This window comes from Labrus mixtus, chromosome 7 (assembly GCF_963584025.1).
Source record: "Labrus mixtus chromosome 7, fLabMix1.1, whole genome shotgun sequence".
NCBI classification, from domain to species: domain Eukaryota; kingdom Metazoa; phylum Chordata; class Actinopteri; order Labriformes; family Labridae; genus Labrus; species Labrus mixtus.
In genome coordinates, this window is record NC_083618.1 from 20,962,732 (window position 1) to 20,978,093 (window position 15,362).

The 15,362-nt window shown below is 43.6% G+C and overlaps 2 protein-coding genes across 5 annotated transcripts in view; one reads left to right on the plus strand and one right to left on the minus strand.

The window, feature by feature from the left end:
- atrip (ATR interacting protein) overlaps positions 1 to 15,362 on the plus strand; it is a 486,763-nt gene that overhangs the window by 152,891 nt on the left and 318,510 nt on the right. The window lies entirely within an intron of this gene.
- Positions 1 to 15,362, minus strand: part of arhgef10la (Rho guanine nucleotide exchange factor (GEF) 10-like a) — a 144,482-nt gene that overhangs the window by 82,294 nt on the left and 46,826 nt on the right. For all 4 annotated transcript variants that reach the window (XM_061041226.1, XM_061041224.1, XM_061041225.1 and 1 more), the window contains 6 exons: positions 13,884 to 13,976; positions 12,653 to 12,823; positions 9,476 to 9,621; positions 7,213 to 7,385; positions 2,448 to 2,563; positions 874 to 1,001 (listed from right to left, as the gene is read on the minus strand). In XM_061041226.1, the coding sequence (XP_060897209.1) occupies positions 874 to 1,001; positions 2,448 to 2,563; positions 7,213 to 7,385; positions 9,476 to 9,621; positions 12,653 to 12,823; positions 13,884 to 13,976 (827 nt within the window). The remainder of the gene's footprint in view (positions 1 to 873; positions 1,002 to 2,447; positions 2,564 to 7,212; positions 7,386 to 9,475; positions 9,622 to 12,652; positions 12,824 to 13,883; positions 13,977 to 15,362) is intronic.

Consider the following 15,362-nt stretch of genomic DNA (forward strand, 5'->3'; position numbering starts at 1 on the left):
AAGTCTTTAGAGGTTTTCTTTTACTGCTGCAACACTTCAATTTCCCCCACTGGGGATCAATAAAGGATTATCTTACAGTATCTTAAAGAGGAAATATTCTCCCCCTTTTCCACCTTTTCAAACAGTCCCCTGTGGTCTAAATGAAACATCTGTGCTGTGCTTTGGTCAAAATATAACATGAATCAAGCACCAGAGGAGGTTTGTGACCCTGTATAAACCAGCTCTCTCAGAACGCTCCGTTTTGGTGTGTGTGTCTCTTTAAATGCAATGACCCCCCCTGAGTTTTCCCAGTTGACATCACACCTCTGTAGCGAGAATAAAAATTGTTGACCTGTTCAGTTTTGCCTAGAACAGCCTAGAACAGTTTTGTTCTAGGCTGGAGGTGGAGTCCATGGGTGGAGATACCAGGGGAGGGGAGGGTTGTTTATTTTTACCAGAATCCCACTGTGACATCACAAGGAGAGCACATTTTAAACTGAGCATTTTTCTCTGTGTTGTGAAAAGGATATGGGGCCACTAATCCTCCCATCAGCTGACCCCATTGTGCCCTTATCTCCATGCTTTTGACCTATACTGACAGGTTACACACTCGGCCCTGAGTGGTCACCACAACACAAACAGCATTACCGCCTTCAAGACACCCAGGAAGTGATGCTACATACCTGACCACTTGGCCCTTAATGGCCCTCACACCACGGCCGTGGAATTAGCTGATGACATTATCTATCATCTTTGAAATATAAACAACTTAGTGGAGCCCAAAAAATCTATTTAGCATCATAAATATACGAGAAATCCAACATCTGAGTCAGCCATAAACTGCATTAGAGCACATTTTCCTTGGAGCACATCTGTATGGGAGATACTACTCACTTGTCTGGCCTTCCAGGCACCTGCAGGCGTAAGCGACATTTGTTAGCACTCTGGATCTGTTCTTCTTTGATGCGAATAAGCCTCTGCAGAGCCAGACACCAGTCCTGGGCCACAGTGGTGTTCAGGTTCTTTATAGGAAAAAAAAACACACACATACACACAGTTCAAACTTGTTTCTCGGCGGCGGCGTATACAGCAGGTCATATAGCTGAGATATAAGCACATTTCATGCAGACTGACCACAGGGGAGTACTGTGGATGTACATATATATTTATAGACACACAAACAAGCGCACATCTTCTCACAGACGCATCCTCTCAGATGTAACGTTGAATTTATTTGAAACAGCACCAGCATCCGTTTTACTGTAAAAGCCGGTCCCTCCAGTCAAATAGCATCGAATCAATTCTCTGCAGTCAATGAGCTGCGCAGAAGTGTTTCTTCTATTTGTTCGCTGGACAATATTATAACAGAGTGGAAAGTGAAAATCAGCTGTTTAGTGCCAGGCCGGTATCACTCCTCCTGAGGACATTGTGCTCATTAAGTGCAGGGAGGCAAAGGTGCCATCATTAGCCTGAAAGGCTCTTTGGTGATTGCAGGAGTGCCCCCCCCCCCCCCCCCCCCCCAGGGCTTTGGAGTGTATGCAGAGTGTGAATGTGTTAGTGGCAGACAACTGGGAAGTGTCCTGATTCGAACGCTACAGGAGGGGCACTGACGGTTCCTTTTTTTGCAACATAGCAAATCTGACACTTCTTTTTCAGAGGGAACATCTCATTCCCCACCATTGTGGCTCCGTTGATGAGGAGATAGATGTGAGACTTCCTGCGGTTAGAAATTGAAGATTCCAGAGGCATGCGAGGGCTGCCTCTTTGATCACATTTTAAACATCTTTAGACTTCTTTTTTTGCACTTTCTTTAAGAGGGAATAGCAAGAGAGGTTTCCCCAAACGCTTTCCTTTTACCATCCAAACTTTATCTCTTAGTTCGCACTGAATGTGGGAATTTTAATTAACTCCGTAGACTTCTATTTTGACTTTGCTGCCTTCGGGGGGGCTCTCAGGGCTTAGGAGCTTTTGTAAGGTAAGCTAAAATATTTTTTTTAAAATACATACCATATTTTCCAAAGTATAGATAAATATACTCTCTCGTGTCGGTCACAACTTGCGGTAACAGTCTTTTGAACTGTTTGTGATGCTGAATGCAGTTTTTTGGAGAACAAGAAGCCCATCTGAAGGTCACTCTGTGGGCGCATGTCTTTTTTTTTTTAAGTGGCCAATTTGAATGAAGGCCTTTTAAGAAACCCAAGAGAGGGCTGTCAGAAATGTAACTGTGACTTCAGCGGTTTGGAACCGTGGAGTCAGGTGAACCGAGGAAACCTCTTGCGTCCCTCTGGCTGACTTTGATGCATTATGTAGTAATATTAATACTCCAAGAATACAGCTTATTAACAGAGGACTTTCCAGGACACCCACAGACACAACTTTGTCTCATTACATATGTTATATAAGTTTATACATTTTCCCTGTGAGAAAGTCCAGCCACAGTTTAAGTGTTGCCATGAAGGCGCACGTACCTGGTACATCCCCTGCAGTGTGCCCACCAGCAGAGTGACCTCCTCCACCACAGAAAGGTCATGTTGCAGCTCCTGGAGCTCCTGGTAGAGGCGCGGAGGACCAAGGATGGCTTTACCTAAGAGGAGGAGAGGGGGGGGGAGTGTTACACTCAAAGCGTTTGTTCGATCCCTGCCTCTTGATTGGGTAATTTTGTAACCTAAAGCCTGCTCTCCACTCTCTCAGTTTCAGGTATCTTCTCTCTCTGCTCTTTGGGGTTTCTGACTGTTTAATTGTCTTTTCTCACTTTGATTAGTTTTACCCGTCCCTCATCAAACCCCATCCTCTTGTGTAAAGTCCTTGCGCTCTTCTTGACTGGGCCAATTAGTCTTTTTGTTGCGTTCCAACATTTAAGTGGCCAAAATAATTACAGTGTGCCTTAAACCTTGTGTCTTTGTTTTTTTGGTCATGGACTGATCATCTATGTACCAAACAACGACGCATTCGTTGACATCATGGGTGTAACTTTTTTTGTCCAGAAACCGTCACCATGCATGCAGCCATACGACGAATACATCTAAGCCGAGAAAAAATGGCGGCCACTCATGGCAGTATCTCAACCCCCGAACAGTTATGCCAATAAACAACAAACGCAAAGGAAGTATGGATGTGAAGCAGAGAGGGTCAGAGACATTACCAAAACTTGCTTTGTATACATTTCAATAGACGCATTATGTAGTAGACGTTATGTCGCACGCCCCACGTACAGAGGCTGTAGTCCTCGTCGCAGTGACTGTGGGTTAGAATCCGACTTCGGCCCCTTTGACATCCCCCGCTCTCTCCTCCCAACATTTCCTGTCTCTCTTCAGCTGTCCTACCCGACAGATAAAGGGTTAGGGATAAAGGCAAAAAGGCACAAAAATTGCCAAAGAACAAATTAAATAGATATGACGTATTTCTCCTTTATGCACATATTTTATTTTGTCTTACATTTGAAATTGTATTTTTTTTAAATGTTTCAAACACTGCAGGCTGTGCCAACTATTGGTGACAGAGACACCAGATGGAACAAACTGTATCTGTCACAAACTTCTGTCGGCTCTAAATAAATTAGAAAAACCTATAACGATGCATTCTGGGCTTCTCGTTACTTTTTTCCCTGTTGTACCAAAATCTCATGAAGCGTGACCCCCCCAAAAAAGCGAGGTACAAACCGAACTGTGACCTCTGTGTTTCTTTACACCCCTGAAAAAACATGAGCGCATATTACCTTCTACCCTGGCGTAGGCATGCAATTCAAAAAGAATTTCAAGGTTGAAAGGTCCTTCAGGGGAAAACAGAAAAGAAAATATGAAAAGAAGAATCTTCAGAGAACTTGTGAAAGCGCAGACGGAAAAAGTTGCCTCTTGGCTGAAACTCCAGTGGCACTAATAAAAGAGGTTCGATGTTGACAGGATCGATCTTCATTATTTGTTGAACCACAGAGGCTGAATTTATGAGTAAAAAAAAAAAACAATCAGATGGAGAAACTGTTATTTGGAGCTATGATGCCCTTTTGCCGGCCAAAAGGAATGCAGGTGTCTCATTAGACGCAAAATTCAGCATCGATTGGAAGCGCGCTACCTTCAAAGTCTCTCTCTCTGCTACTGCTGCGAATCGATTGCTATGTCTCCTCCTGTCTGCCATCCTCCGTCCCAGCTCCCCATGGCCCACATCTTCCCAGCAGGCTCTATGAGGAGTGCCTAATTAAATTCTGCTGGTAGATTTTACTTGTGCGCTGTCCTGCACTGTCACTGCTGCCACATAAAAAAAAAGTAGCAGAAGAGCTGAGCTGTAGGTATGCAGGCTTAGTGAGGCATGCTCCTCTAAGGGGGGACCTGCCACCTTTTCTCTATCCACGTGCACAAATAGAGTGAGAGGAAAGCCGGGACAAGACAGCGGGAGAGGAGAGGGGTGGGGCTGGGATTGTTCGTTTAAGAACTCCACTGGAGCTTTTGGGGTTTAATGGGATCTTGGTCAGAGGCAGCAGGTGACATCTGTCATCTGTTCAAAGAAATCAATAGGTGAGACATCTGAATATAAAATGGTGCACGCTGCAAGCTGCAAGAACAATGTCCTCCTGTCCTCTGCAGAAGGATTGCATGGACCCCTTTGCGGGTCTGTCGAGTCCTCTGGGGGCCTGCTGTTGGCTGCAGCCCGAGAGGTGAATGTGCTGAGTTGTAATCCAGCGTAATCCCGTTGGTGAGGCAGGATACGGTTTTCACACCAAGACATGGATATCCACGCCGGCCGCCAGGCACGTAGCTAAACAGTGTGAGGAAGGCCGGGGCCCAAAGGGATCCAGCCCAGCTTTCTCTGGAGTAAGTCAGCGATCTAACACGGAGCTGCTGTGGCTGTGACGCTAGCCAGTGGATTTAAAGACAATGCAGCTTCCACACCTGCATCAAAACCTTCCTCTGATCCACAGCCAAAGCCCAATGGTATGCTTCTGAAGGGGGAAAAAAAAACTGGTTCCCCTGACAGCGGGTCAAAAGAGTAAGCAGTAAGGGAGGGGTACTGGGGGCAGAGAGGCTGAAAAGTATATTTTGTAAGGAAACACTTTAACCTTTTTTATCAATACTTGATAAATGAACTTGTCATCTTTAATCGGAAGTATTGTTTGGCTTTACTGACAAACTGATGCTCTGCAGTGAAACACAGAGAGAGAGAGAGAGAGAGAGAGAGAGAGAGAGAGAGAGATTCTGCACATACTGTGGTGCAAAGTCTTCTGTTTAATGTAATGTAAGGCCACAACATTGTATTTGTGTATTTTAAAAGCTTGTTGCATGTCACTAATATGCTATTCTGTACTCTGCACTTCCTTGGTTTGATTGTTTTGACATGCTGCATGTAACATGGAGTTTTTAGGTGAACGTTTATGAATCGTACCGCTGAGGAGGAAAGTCAACAGAATTGAAACATAGAGAGAAAGGAAGGTGCGTGTGTGAGTGTGTGTGGATAACTGGAGTAGAATTAAATACATGGAGCATCAAGTAATCACTACTAATGGACTCCTGAGTCTGTCAATAAAGATGATGATGATGATGATGACTACAAACAGATATCTAAAGATTCTGCAGCTGAGGGACTACTAGGTTTTTTGGTGTAAGACACTTCCTGTTTTTTTTCCTATTATCCAATCAGTTTAGTTTAGTTAAATGCCACACAACAATATGTGTAGAGAGCCAAATAGGCAGAACATATTGTCCATATTGAGATATGGAAACTCACCAACAGCTCACAAACAACTAAGTAAGGAAGTTTTGGCCAAAGCACCCAATTACCTGAAAAGTTGGCCGTGGCCCCCAGAGGTTTTATCATCATAGGATGATAAGCTACAGGTTCTAACATTGAGAATATAGTCGATTTAAAAGGTGGAAATAAGATGCTACCTATTAGAAAAAGGGAAACTTCTTCTCTGGAATACTTTAACAGATAAAGTCAATGACACTGTAGGTACACTGTAATGGAATAACAACGCTCACATCGGTATTGTGTGAAGATCTGAACGAAAAGGAAAAGAGAGCGAGAGAGAGAGAGGCAAAGGCAGACACAAAGGGGAGGAGTAAGAAAGGCGGGCCTGCGTTTTACCCTAAAGGCCAGCTTTCTTCAATAAAGAGGAATGCCAGGGTCTGCCGAAGATGAATAATGACTTCTCTTTGAGCCATGGTGAAGGAACGCAGGATTCAGACGAGACACCCCCACTGAATGACATCACGGGGGGATGAAACTATAAATAGTTGGGACAGCCTGTCTGAAAGAAAATTTGGAGAACAGCCCTGCAGATGTTCGGGGAGGTTTCTGGATAGACATGATTAAGGTGACCGCAGTGTGTCGGACAAGTTTGGAAAAAAGAAAAAAAGAAAAAAGGAGGAGGAGAGGATGTCAGAGTCAGAACCCGGCAGCCTCTGGTGGGGCACAACAATGAAGAGTCAGACGCAGGGAAAGCAGGAGGAAAAGCTGCAGCTGAGATCTAACCTTAAATGATCCCAGAACCTTGCAGTAAAAGTTGTGAGTATACACTAACCTGAAAACGAAAGAAAGCTAAATCCATTGAGAATCTCAACCTGCTCTCAAAACCGCAGCTGCATGCTGAGGATGACACGGGTATCTCTGAAGAAGGCGCCATTAATATTTAAGTCGTGGAGCTGCAACTTCTCAAAAAGCCTGTACCATTACATCCTGATAAGGCTTTGTATCTCCCCTTTTCCCATGGTGCATTTATCAGGGATCTCGTCAAGCTCTGTGTACACCAGAGTTTAGTGAGGGGTGCTGGGAGAACTAGTGTTTCAACCAGCGATTCCTATCTTCAGCTACTGGCTCTCTAATTGGGCCTGGAAAGGGAGGGAATCATCTCTGCAGATTGATGACTCCTCTCGAGATGTGTTTGTGGTCTATCAGAGAGTGAAATGAGACTGTGGGGATGCTGTGGCAAGAATGGGGGAGGCGCGGGGGAGGGGGTTGGGTGGATCTCTGCCGCCACATCTCTCTCTGAGATAAAACACCCAAGGCGGATGGGAACAAGTGACCGTCATCACTATCCTCCTCGCAAACACATCCTCAATCAGAGTGACAAGCAGTGCGGATGCATCGCCGGGCTCTCCACGGGACACTTGAGAACAGAAACAGATTAGCCGTGCTGAGTCAGAGTGAGGGGCTGAGACCAGAAGTCATTCCAAGTGATGAGATTAAAACAGAGGATGACATACGGGGGAGAGGGATGAGACAGGACTGCTTGACATTTTTTACCTGAGGTGCATGCACCGCTTGGCCGCCTGGCTCCGCTCTGTTGGAAGAAGGTGTCTTTGCTCTGAGAGGCCTCCTGCCCCACCTCCACTACTTGCACCTGCTGTAAGGGGGCGCTCCACTTCATGGTGTACTTGGGGCCAACAGGGACCAGGCTGCTGATATCTGGGGGGCCCCTGATAGAGATCAAAAAGAAGAAAAAATTAGAGGAGACCGATTCATATGGCGGCCTCCTGCTCTCAAGACTGCCTCACCTCTCCGAGTCCTCACAATCTCAGCTGATGCTCATCTGCTCATTGGTAAAAGTTGGGCTTAAAACTCTTTCTCTCACGTGGACTGCAGACCAGCATGGTGGCACTTTTTGCAGATTGTTTTCTAACTCTGTGTGTTTGGTGGTATCAGTCTAATGTTATCCTTGGTGTTATCTTAAAAATGTTCAGCATTAGCAGGGGTTATAAATATGTAATAACGCAATACTTAAAGGTCACATATTATGCAAAATACACTTCAATATGATTACTAATGTGTCTAATATGTGTCCTTAGTCTGTCTACAATCCCCCCAATTATGAGAAAAGTCCATCCCCTCCATCTTTGGCCTGCTCCACTTTTCAGAAAATGTGTGCTCAAACAGGCAGTTTGGAGATTTTCCCTTCATGACATCACAAAGGGCAGTAACCCCTCCTCCAGGTGGGTGACACTCCCACAGCTAGGTGTTTGTTCTGCCCTCTGAGTCTGCCTTCTCACCGTAAACAATAGGACATGGAGTGAGAAAGCCCGAGACACCTAAGCCCTTCCAGAGAGAGGGGTGTGGTCAAACACAGCTCATTTACATATTTAAAGGTACAGACACAGAAACAGCCTGTTCTGATCAGGGCTGTAATAGAGGGGTTTATAGGCATTATCAAATACAGGATCAGAGTGGATTTAGAACAAGAAACTTCACACACATGTTGTGAGGAGCTCTGAGACTTATTTAAACTGGTTGAAAAGGAGGAGAATATGTGACCTTTAACACTACAGATCATTTAGCATTCATAGATTTGAGAAGTAATGGAGCTGCACTTTGCTAACCATCCATTGAAATGTGACCGGCCATGCGCACACATTCTTGAAAAAATGTATTTAACAGCAAAATAAGCTTTCAACTAATGAGGTTTTTAACTTGATTTGAGTTTTATTTTCATTTTAGTGTATCCCTCCATGCAAGACTCAGCTTTAATATCATATTTGCATTTTTACTTGTTCAAGCTGCTTCTCCAAAGGTTTGAATCATTGCATTTTCTATATACGATGAAAAAGAGAGATATAACTACAAAGAACTCTGATAGGAGACGTTTCCTCTCATGCTGTTGACATACAAAAAAAGTAAATAAAAAAGGTTTTGAATTAGAGGATGGAGAGCAAAAAAAAAATAAAAAAACCTGTGATAAATTCCCTCCCTAATCCGCATCCTGCCAACAGAACTACATCCAGCTCCTCATAGGAGAAGATTCTCTTTGAAATGTCACTATGAAGACTCGGGAGAGGGAATTAGAATCTGTATGATCACCCATGTTCCCCGCCAAAATTGTACCCCTGGCTGCGAGGAGGAGTTCATTGCTATTCATGTATTCCTGTAATCACGCTGACAATCAACAATGTGATCGGTTTGTCGAGATCCTGCGGGGCAGACAAAGTCAACTCTGGGACACTCGAGTTGAATGAGACATGGAGTGATAATTACTTTGAAGGCTGAGGAAGAAGAAGAAGAAGAAGAAGAAGAAGAGGGGCTTTCAGCGACAATTTTGACAGGAGCTTTTTGCAAAATATACAAAATCCCTTTCCAGTGTGCTCCTCCAGAGAGAGAGGGCGAGAGAGAGAGAGGGAAACTAGAGAGAGAGATGTGATCAATGGCACTGCCACATAAGATAAATTGGAAAGAAACCAAAAAATGTTTTATGTCAGTTATCTAGGCCTCCTGTAGCTGTAGTTAGGCAGTCTAGCATTTGTTTAACGCTGATAAAGCTCCTGCAACCCAAGATAGTGCCCAAAACCCCTAACAGCTATTTCTCTTTGCTATGCAGTTTGCCAAAATATCCTTGCAAAACCTAGGGCGCCCCCCATTAGAGCCCTGTGCCACCTATTAGCAATTTCTCCTCGCTGTGCAGTTTTAACTGACTCTCCTTTCAAAGCTCGCACACAACTCTGTGCTAGAATGGCACATTATGAATGCATTAGCAAAGTATTTTTGATGGCAAGGACATTCAGCATCAACAGGGACTTACTTGACATTTATGTTGGCACAGATCAGCACATCATCAAAGAGGAAGACCTTTCTCTCCTTCGACTTTAGGACTTGTCCCCGTTCCCCGTACACCGTCTCAATGAGCGTCTCGCAGAGGACCAGCGACCCCTGCTCCGAGTTGAGTTGCTGAAAAAGGGACACAGCAGTCAGATCAGAGGCTCGGAGGAGACAGTTTCACAAAGGGAGGGGGGGTGCGGTCCTCCAGGGTTCGATGCCTGGAGGACACAGAAGTCAGGCTTGGAGGAGCAGATGTCTCATCGGGGATTAGCAACACATTCATTCTGCTGAAGGTCATTTAACGGGTGTATAAGGACAAACGCACAAGGCACACATGAGGCTGAGTGATGTCAAAAAAATATGATGTATTTAAAAGTAAAGTGGTGTAAATCTGGTGCTCTTCAGCTGACACTACGTCTCCATAGGGGGCTGAGAACAGAGCTGCTTCTAATCTAGCTAAACGTCTTCTAGGAGCTCAGCTTGTGTTTAGGTTAAGATTTTGTCCGTATAAAAAGCCCCAAAATAAATATTTCTTCCGTGATCAAGGTTCTGCAGCCTCTCCTCTCCACAATAAATATAATCAGTGAAAAATACCTGAGACTGCATGAAGCAGTTTCAAGTTTAAAAAGTCTGATGAGGGGGCTGCTAGCTGAGATGTCAAAACAATTGATGTCACACAAAACAATTTTCCTCATCTTTAGAGCATAACAGGAGTCATGCTTTTGTGCCCCTTGAACCCATTTTCTTTTTCTGTAATTGAGGACATCCACTTCATCCTTAACAGCAGATCAGACAAAGTTTTGTTGTTGGAAAGCTGAGAAAAAGGGTGACTGACCTGCTGTTTTTGCTCATTTTTCTGCTGTGTGATAGGCTGTAAGTTATGATAAGTTGAGGAGAAATGTCCATAATTTGTCATTGTTCCTGACAAAAATTCTACAGGAATTGGTATATATATCGCCCAGGACTGCCACATACACACACACACACACACACACACACACACACACACACACACACACACACACACACACACACACACACACACACACACACACACACACACACACACACACACACACACACACTTTTATCTGCTCATGCTGACTCATGCTGATAAATTGCACACATTAAAGACATGTTCAAAGCAATTGGAAGGACTTGGGAGGTACAAGCAGAAACTCTTCTGAAAAAATAAATATACTTCAAACATGCTCCAGATTTCTGTTTGTTTGTTTGCACCACGTTTTGCATCATATCACTGAGTCCAAACTGGCTTAGCTTATGAGTGTCAGGACAAACTGTATTTTTCAACACAACAAGTTTAAGACACACAGAGATGAAGTTGTAAACAGTTAGCTGTATGTACAGCTTACATACACAGACACCCACACACAAACACAGCTGAATGCTATAATAACAGAATGTTATGTACACCACAAAGGTATGTTAGTTCATGCTGTGCTTTCCAGTAAATGGTAAATTGACTTATCGTGTAAAGTGCTTTTATAGTCTCCTGAGTGAGTACTCAGAACCTTTTACCCTGCAGATCACACCAACATCACACACTGACGGCAGAGCCAACAATATAAAATGACCATCATTACTAACTCAGCCATTCAGACACATTCATCGGCCGCCAACGCAGCAGCTGCAGCAATTCTGGGTTCAGTGTCTTGCCCTAGGGTACTTTGACATGTGTCTGCAGGAGATGAGGATCGAACCCTCGACCTTCCGGTTGAGAGAAGACTGATTCTACCAACTGAGCCCCAGCCGCCCAGTCATCTTCTAAGTCATATAGCAGCAGAAAGCTTTTTATGTCACTATCATCCAATGTCTTCTTTAAGACAGGCTAAATCAGAAATTTTAGTTTTATGGTTGCTGCATTAATCTAAGCCTGCTTCTGTATAATTGAAGGGAAGCCAGTGTACCGCAAGCATCAGGCTAAGTTAGAATATGGAGTTCAGATACTGATACTTTGGTGTATTTTTGTAGTTCAAAAGGTCTAATTTTAGTAAATAATGAATCTCTCTGCAGTGCAGTCACTCGTCCGACCACACTTCACAGACTTAGATCTGCAGGCAATCTGCAGCTGCTCTCGGCTGTGGCTTGGAGAGCACACAAAATGAGTCATTAGTCCGAGTGGAACTACCGTTTGATGGCCACAAAACCTTACGGCTCCCCAAGAGGTGGGCTCCTATAAGGATTCACCCTTAAAGTTTTCAAGCATCGGTAGCCACAGAGGACACTTCACCGTGCACGTGTCCATGTGTGTGTGTGGGTGAACGTGTGCAGAGCCCATTCTACCTCACATTGTTATCTGTCCTACTCCGCCAACTTGGATACTCTGAGACAAAAAAAAAAAAAATGAATATTTCATTGGATGGTTATGGGGAAATAGAGGAGACCATTTCCTATTGGAATTCTGCAGTGTCACCGCAGCAAATGGAATTCTGTGTGGAGTGGACCAGATTGGCCGAATCAGCTCATCTCAGAGTCCTGGAAAGCAAGGGCTGATAGAGAAGGAGAAATAAAAAGAAAGGGAGGGGGAGGGGGAGGGGGGGGGAAGATGCAGTCGCACTGGAGGAAGGATAAAAGAGAGTATAAGTGGAGAGATAGAGTAAGCAAGAGAGTGCAAGAGGGGAACAGACGACGGGTAAAGTGGAGAGAGAGGAAGAGCGACGGGATGAAAGAGATAGCTCTCTTACAGTTTCCAATTAAATGTCTCATTTACCCCCTAATTCTTCTTATTCAGAGCAGCATTTGTTCAGATTTGCGGCGGCAGGACTGTAATTTCAGTGTGTTAATGGAGAGGCAACGCCTCTGCCACTGCATTTGGTAGTGTTTAGGTATTTTAATGGGCATCATTTCTCGGAGATAATTCCTCCAAATAAAAATGCCTTCCTAGATTAATGTGCAGGAAAGTGATATAAGCGATCGCTCTATACTGGTTCATTTAAAGGTGTTCACAGTGATAACAGTGCAGAGGAGTTAAAGGGCTCAGAGGCTGGCTCACAGCTGATTTGATTGGAGCATGTTTGTGTGTGTGTGTGTGTGTGTGTGTGTGTGTGTGTGTGTGTGTGTGTGTGTGTGTGTGTGTGTGTGTGTGTGTGTGTGTGTGTGCGATGGTGTGTACATGTGTATGTGACGCGTGTCCAGTCACCTTACTGAGCAGGCGATCACTGACGCTGCGGGCTAGCTGCTGAGTTTCTGCAATCTGGTCGGCTACTCGTTTCTGTTCATTCAGCTTCTCGGCCAGCATCTCCAGCTCTGTCAGAGCGAGCTGCAGGGGCAGACGGTCCACGTGGCCCTTCGGTGTGTTCTTAAGCATGTCCTAGAAAAGGTCACAGTGAAAGTTCTTTTTAAGGACACTGCCAGTTTGATTTGGATTTTTTTTTATGTGGGAGATTTTGTAGCCAAAATGTATTTCATAAGCCCTCAAGCTCAAACACAGAACTTTAAAAGATAAATCTATCTATCTATCCACTCTAGTGTGTGTAAATCAGACAATTAAACACTTCTTATTTCAAATTCCATACCTTGGATTCCAACCTGCAATAAACTAACAGCTAACAGAATGATGAGCTCTTGTTGTCTCCACCTGAAAAAGTTCAAATCTGGGTCAAACACTCCCTTCAGTGTGCGACTTACGTAGGATTTGGAGAGTGGGTACAAGCCACACTAAACTTTCAGGCAGTTGTGTAAACTTGTAGAGCTTCTTTTTTTTTTTTTTTTTGTCAGCAATGTTAGCTTAGACCAAAAAAACGCTCAAAGGATCAAAGTGTGTCTGACTGCAGGCCTTGGGTGTTGCATGTCTATAATTACCCCGCATCCATGAGCCAGCGGAGACTCGCTGTTTGTCTTTATCTGCATCTCAGACATATACCTCCAGTGCCTTGAGCTCGAGTTCTCTGTAATGTAAGATTTAAAACACACACTTCCTCTTCGGAGAACCGAGTTTAGGCCGGGTGAAAAAAATGCCTGATTCACATTCATAACTTATCTGTTGAATTCATGGATAATCAATGCCTACTGAGGGATGAAATGAGCTGCAGCAGATCCAGCAAAGTCAAGCTCAAATCCAAATCTTTGCTCGGAATGGAAAGTGAAATGTAAATCCAGCACTATGAAAAACTGATGTGGCTAGCTACTTTTCAAGCCTCTGGCTAACACCAGCGCGGAGAGTTAGTGAGGTACAACTTCTTGTAGTTGTGATGAGTTTAAATCCATTAATCGATTCTGTGGCCTCGCGGCTTTGCATCTTTATCAGCCTGTGTGCTGCTGAATCTTTAATTGGACTTCTGTTTCTCATATTGGAAGTTTTTTTGTTTTTTTTTAACTTGTAGTACTCACTCAAATAAAATACAAGTGCAACACGATGAAACATCTCGTACCTGCAGGAGTAATATGAACTGAGGGAAGCGCTGAATCGGCTTGACCATGAGGCCGTACAGGGTGATCCGGTCAAGGCTAGATGACTGCTTCTTCTGGAAACAAAACAGAGAAAAAGAAGAAAATTAAAACAGAAAATACAATTGGAGAAAAAAAAAGAAACCCCGCACAGAAAAGGGCACGAGGTGGAAACTGTTTTTCCTGCTTTAAGGCGAGTTCATCAGAATCCTCTATAGGCTGTGTGTGTTGGCATGTGAGTGGGTGTATAAGGTGTCAGAATCAGGGTTTGTTAGTCATATGAGAGAATGAGAATAAAAGAGGAGATTTACTTCAGTGTGTAATGTCTAATGTGGAGCTGTGGGCGGAGGTCAGCAGAAGATGTGGAGATTTATTTATTTTTTTCCGGTGCGGTGTCAAGTTTGAGCAGTGATGACACCATGAGAGCAGGAAGGGAAATCAGCGGGCACATTTAATAGATGATATGGAAGTCAAGGTGCGATGAGAGCAACTCTGAGACAGATGCAGAAAAAAAGAATAAAGGAACATTATTGCTGCAGGTTAAGAGATGTGGTATCATCTGGTTTACAGTGCTTTAGCAAACATGATTCATCTGTTTCATCTTTCTTTATGGTGGTGTCGAGTTTGGAGTATCCTTCCCCGGGGATAGGAGTCGTGTTAAACTGGATGATATCAATTCAGTTACCCGGGTTAAAGCTATTATTAAAATCCATTAAATAAGCAATAAGGGGGAGGGGGGGGGGGGTGAAATAAAGGTCTGTTTTTGTGTTTTCTGTAAAATTGTGTAAAAAAAAAAAAGTTTTATCACTCAAAATTATCAAGCTAGCTCGTCAGCCATTCTTATCAAGTTCATCACATTTTATGTACATTTCTGACTGAGCTGTATCTCTTTTTTGTTTGTGTCGGCCCTCATGGCTCACGTTTGATTTTTCAGGTACAGGTGGGAAAAAGGATCCAAACAGAAAGGCTGATTGAGGTGTATTTCAAGAGGGTTTTTTTTTGTTTTTTTTTAAAGTTTTTGGATATATTAAATATTCATTATTTTCTGGGTTTATTGCTGTTGGCTGGAAGATCAACATCTTCTTTTATTTAATTGCATCAGATACAGAAAACGACAAATCAACTCAATCTTGAGTGTTTAAATTTGCACCTTGAATCACTTATACTGTATATCATCATGTACAGAACAACATCAAATCACTTTAATAAAAGCAAAACAAAAGGCAAAGTATTTGTGAAAACTGATTTTGTCAATATTGAATGTCATATAAAATGTTTCGTCATTCCAAAGTCTGACGTTATCCCATTAAATTAACTGAGCATCAGCTTAGAGCTAATTATGAAAATCTCTATAGGGCAGGGATTTATTGGATGTAACTCCCCCTCTAGGGAGCCCTCTGAAACAGCTTGACTGACTGGCAGACAGAATCACTTTAAATACCTAAAGCCCCGCTCCACTACCT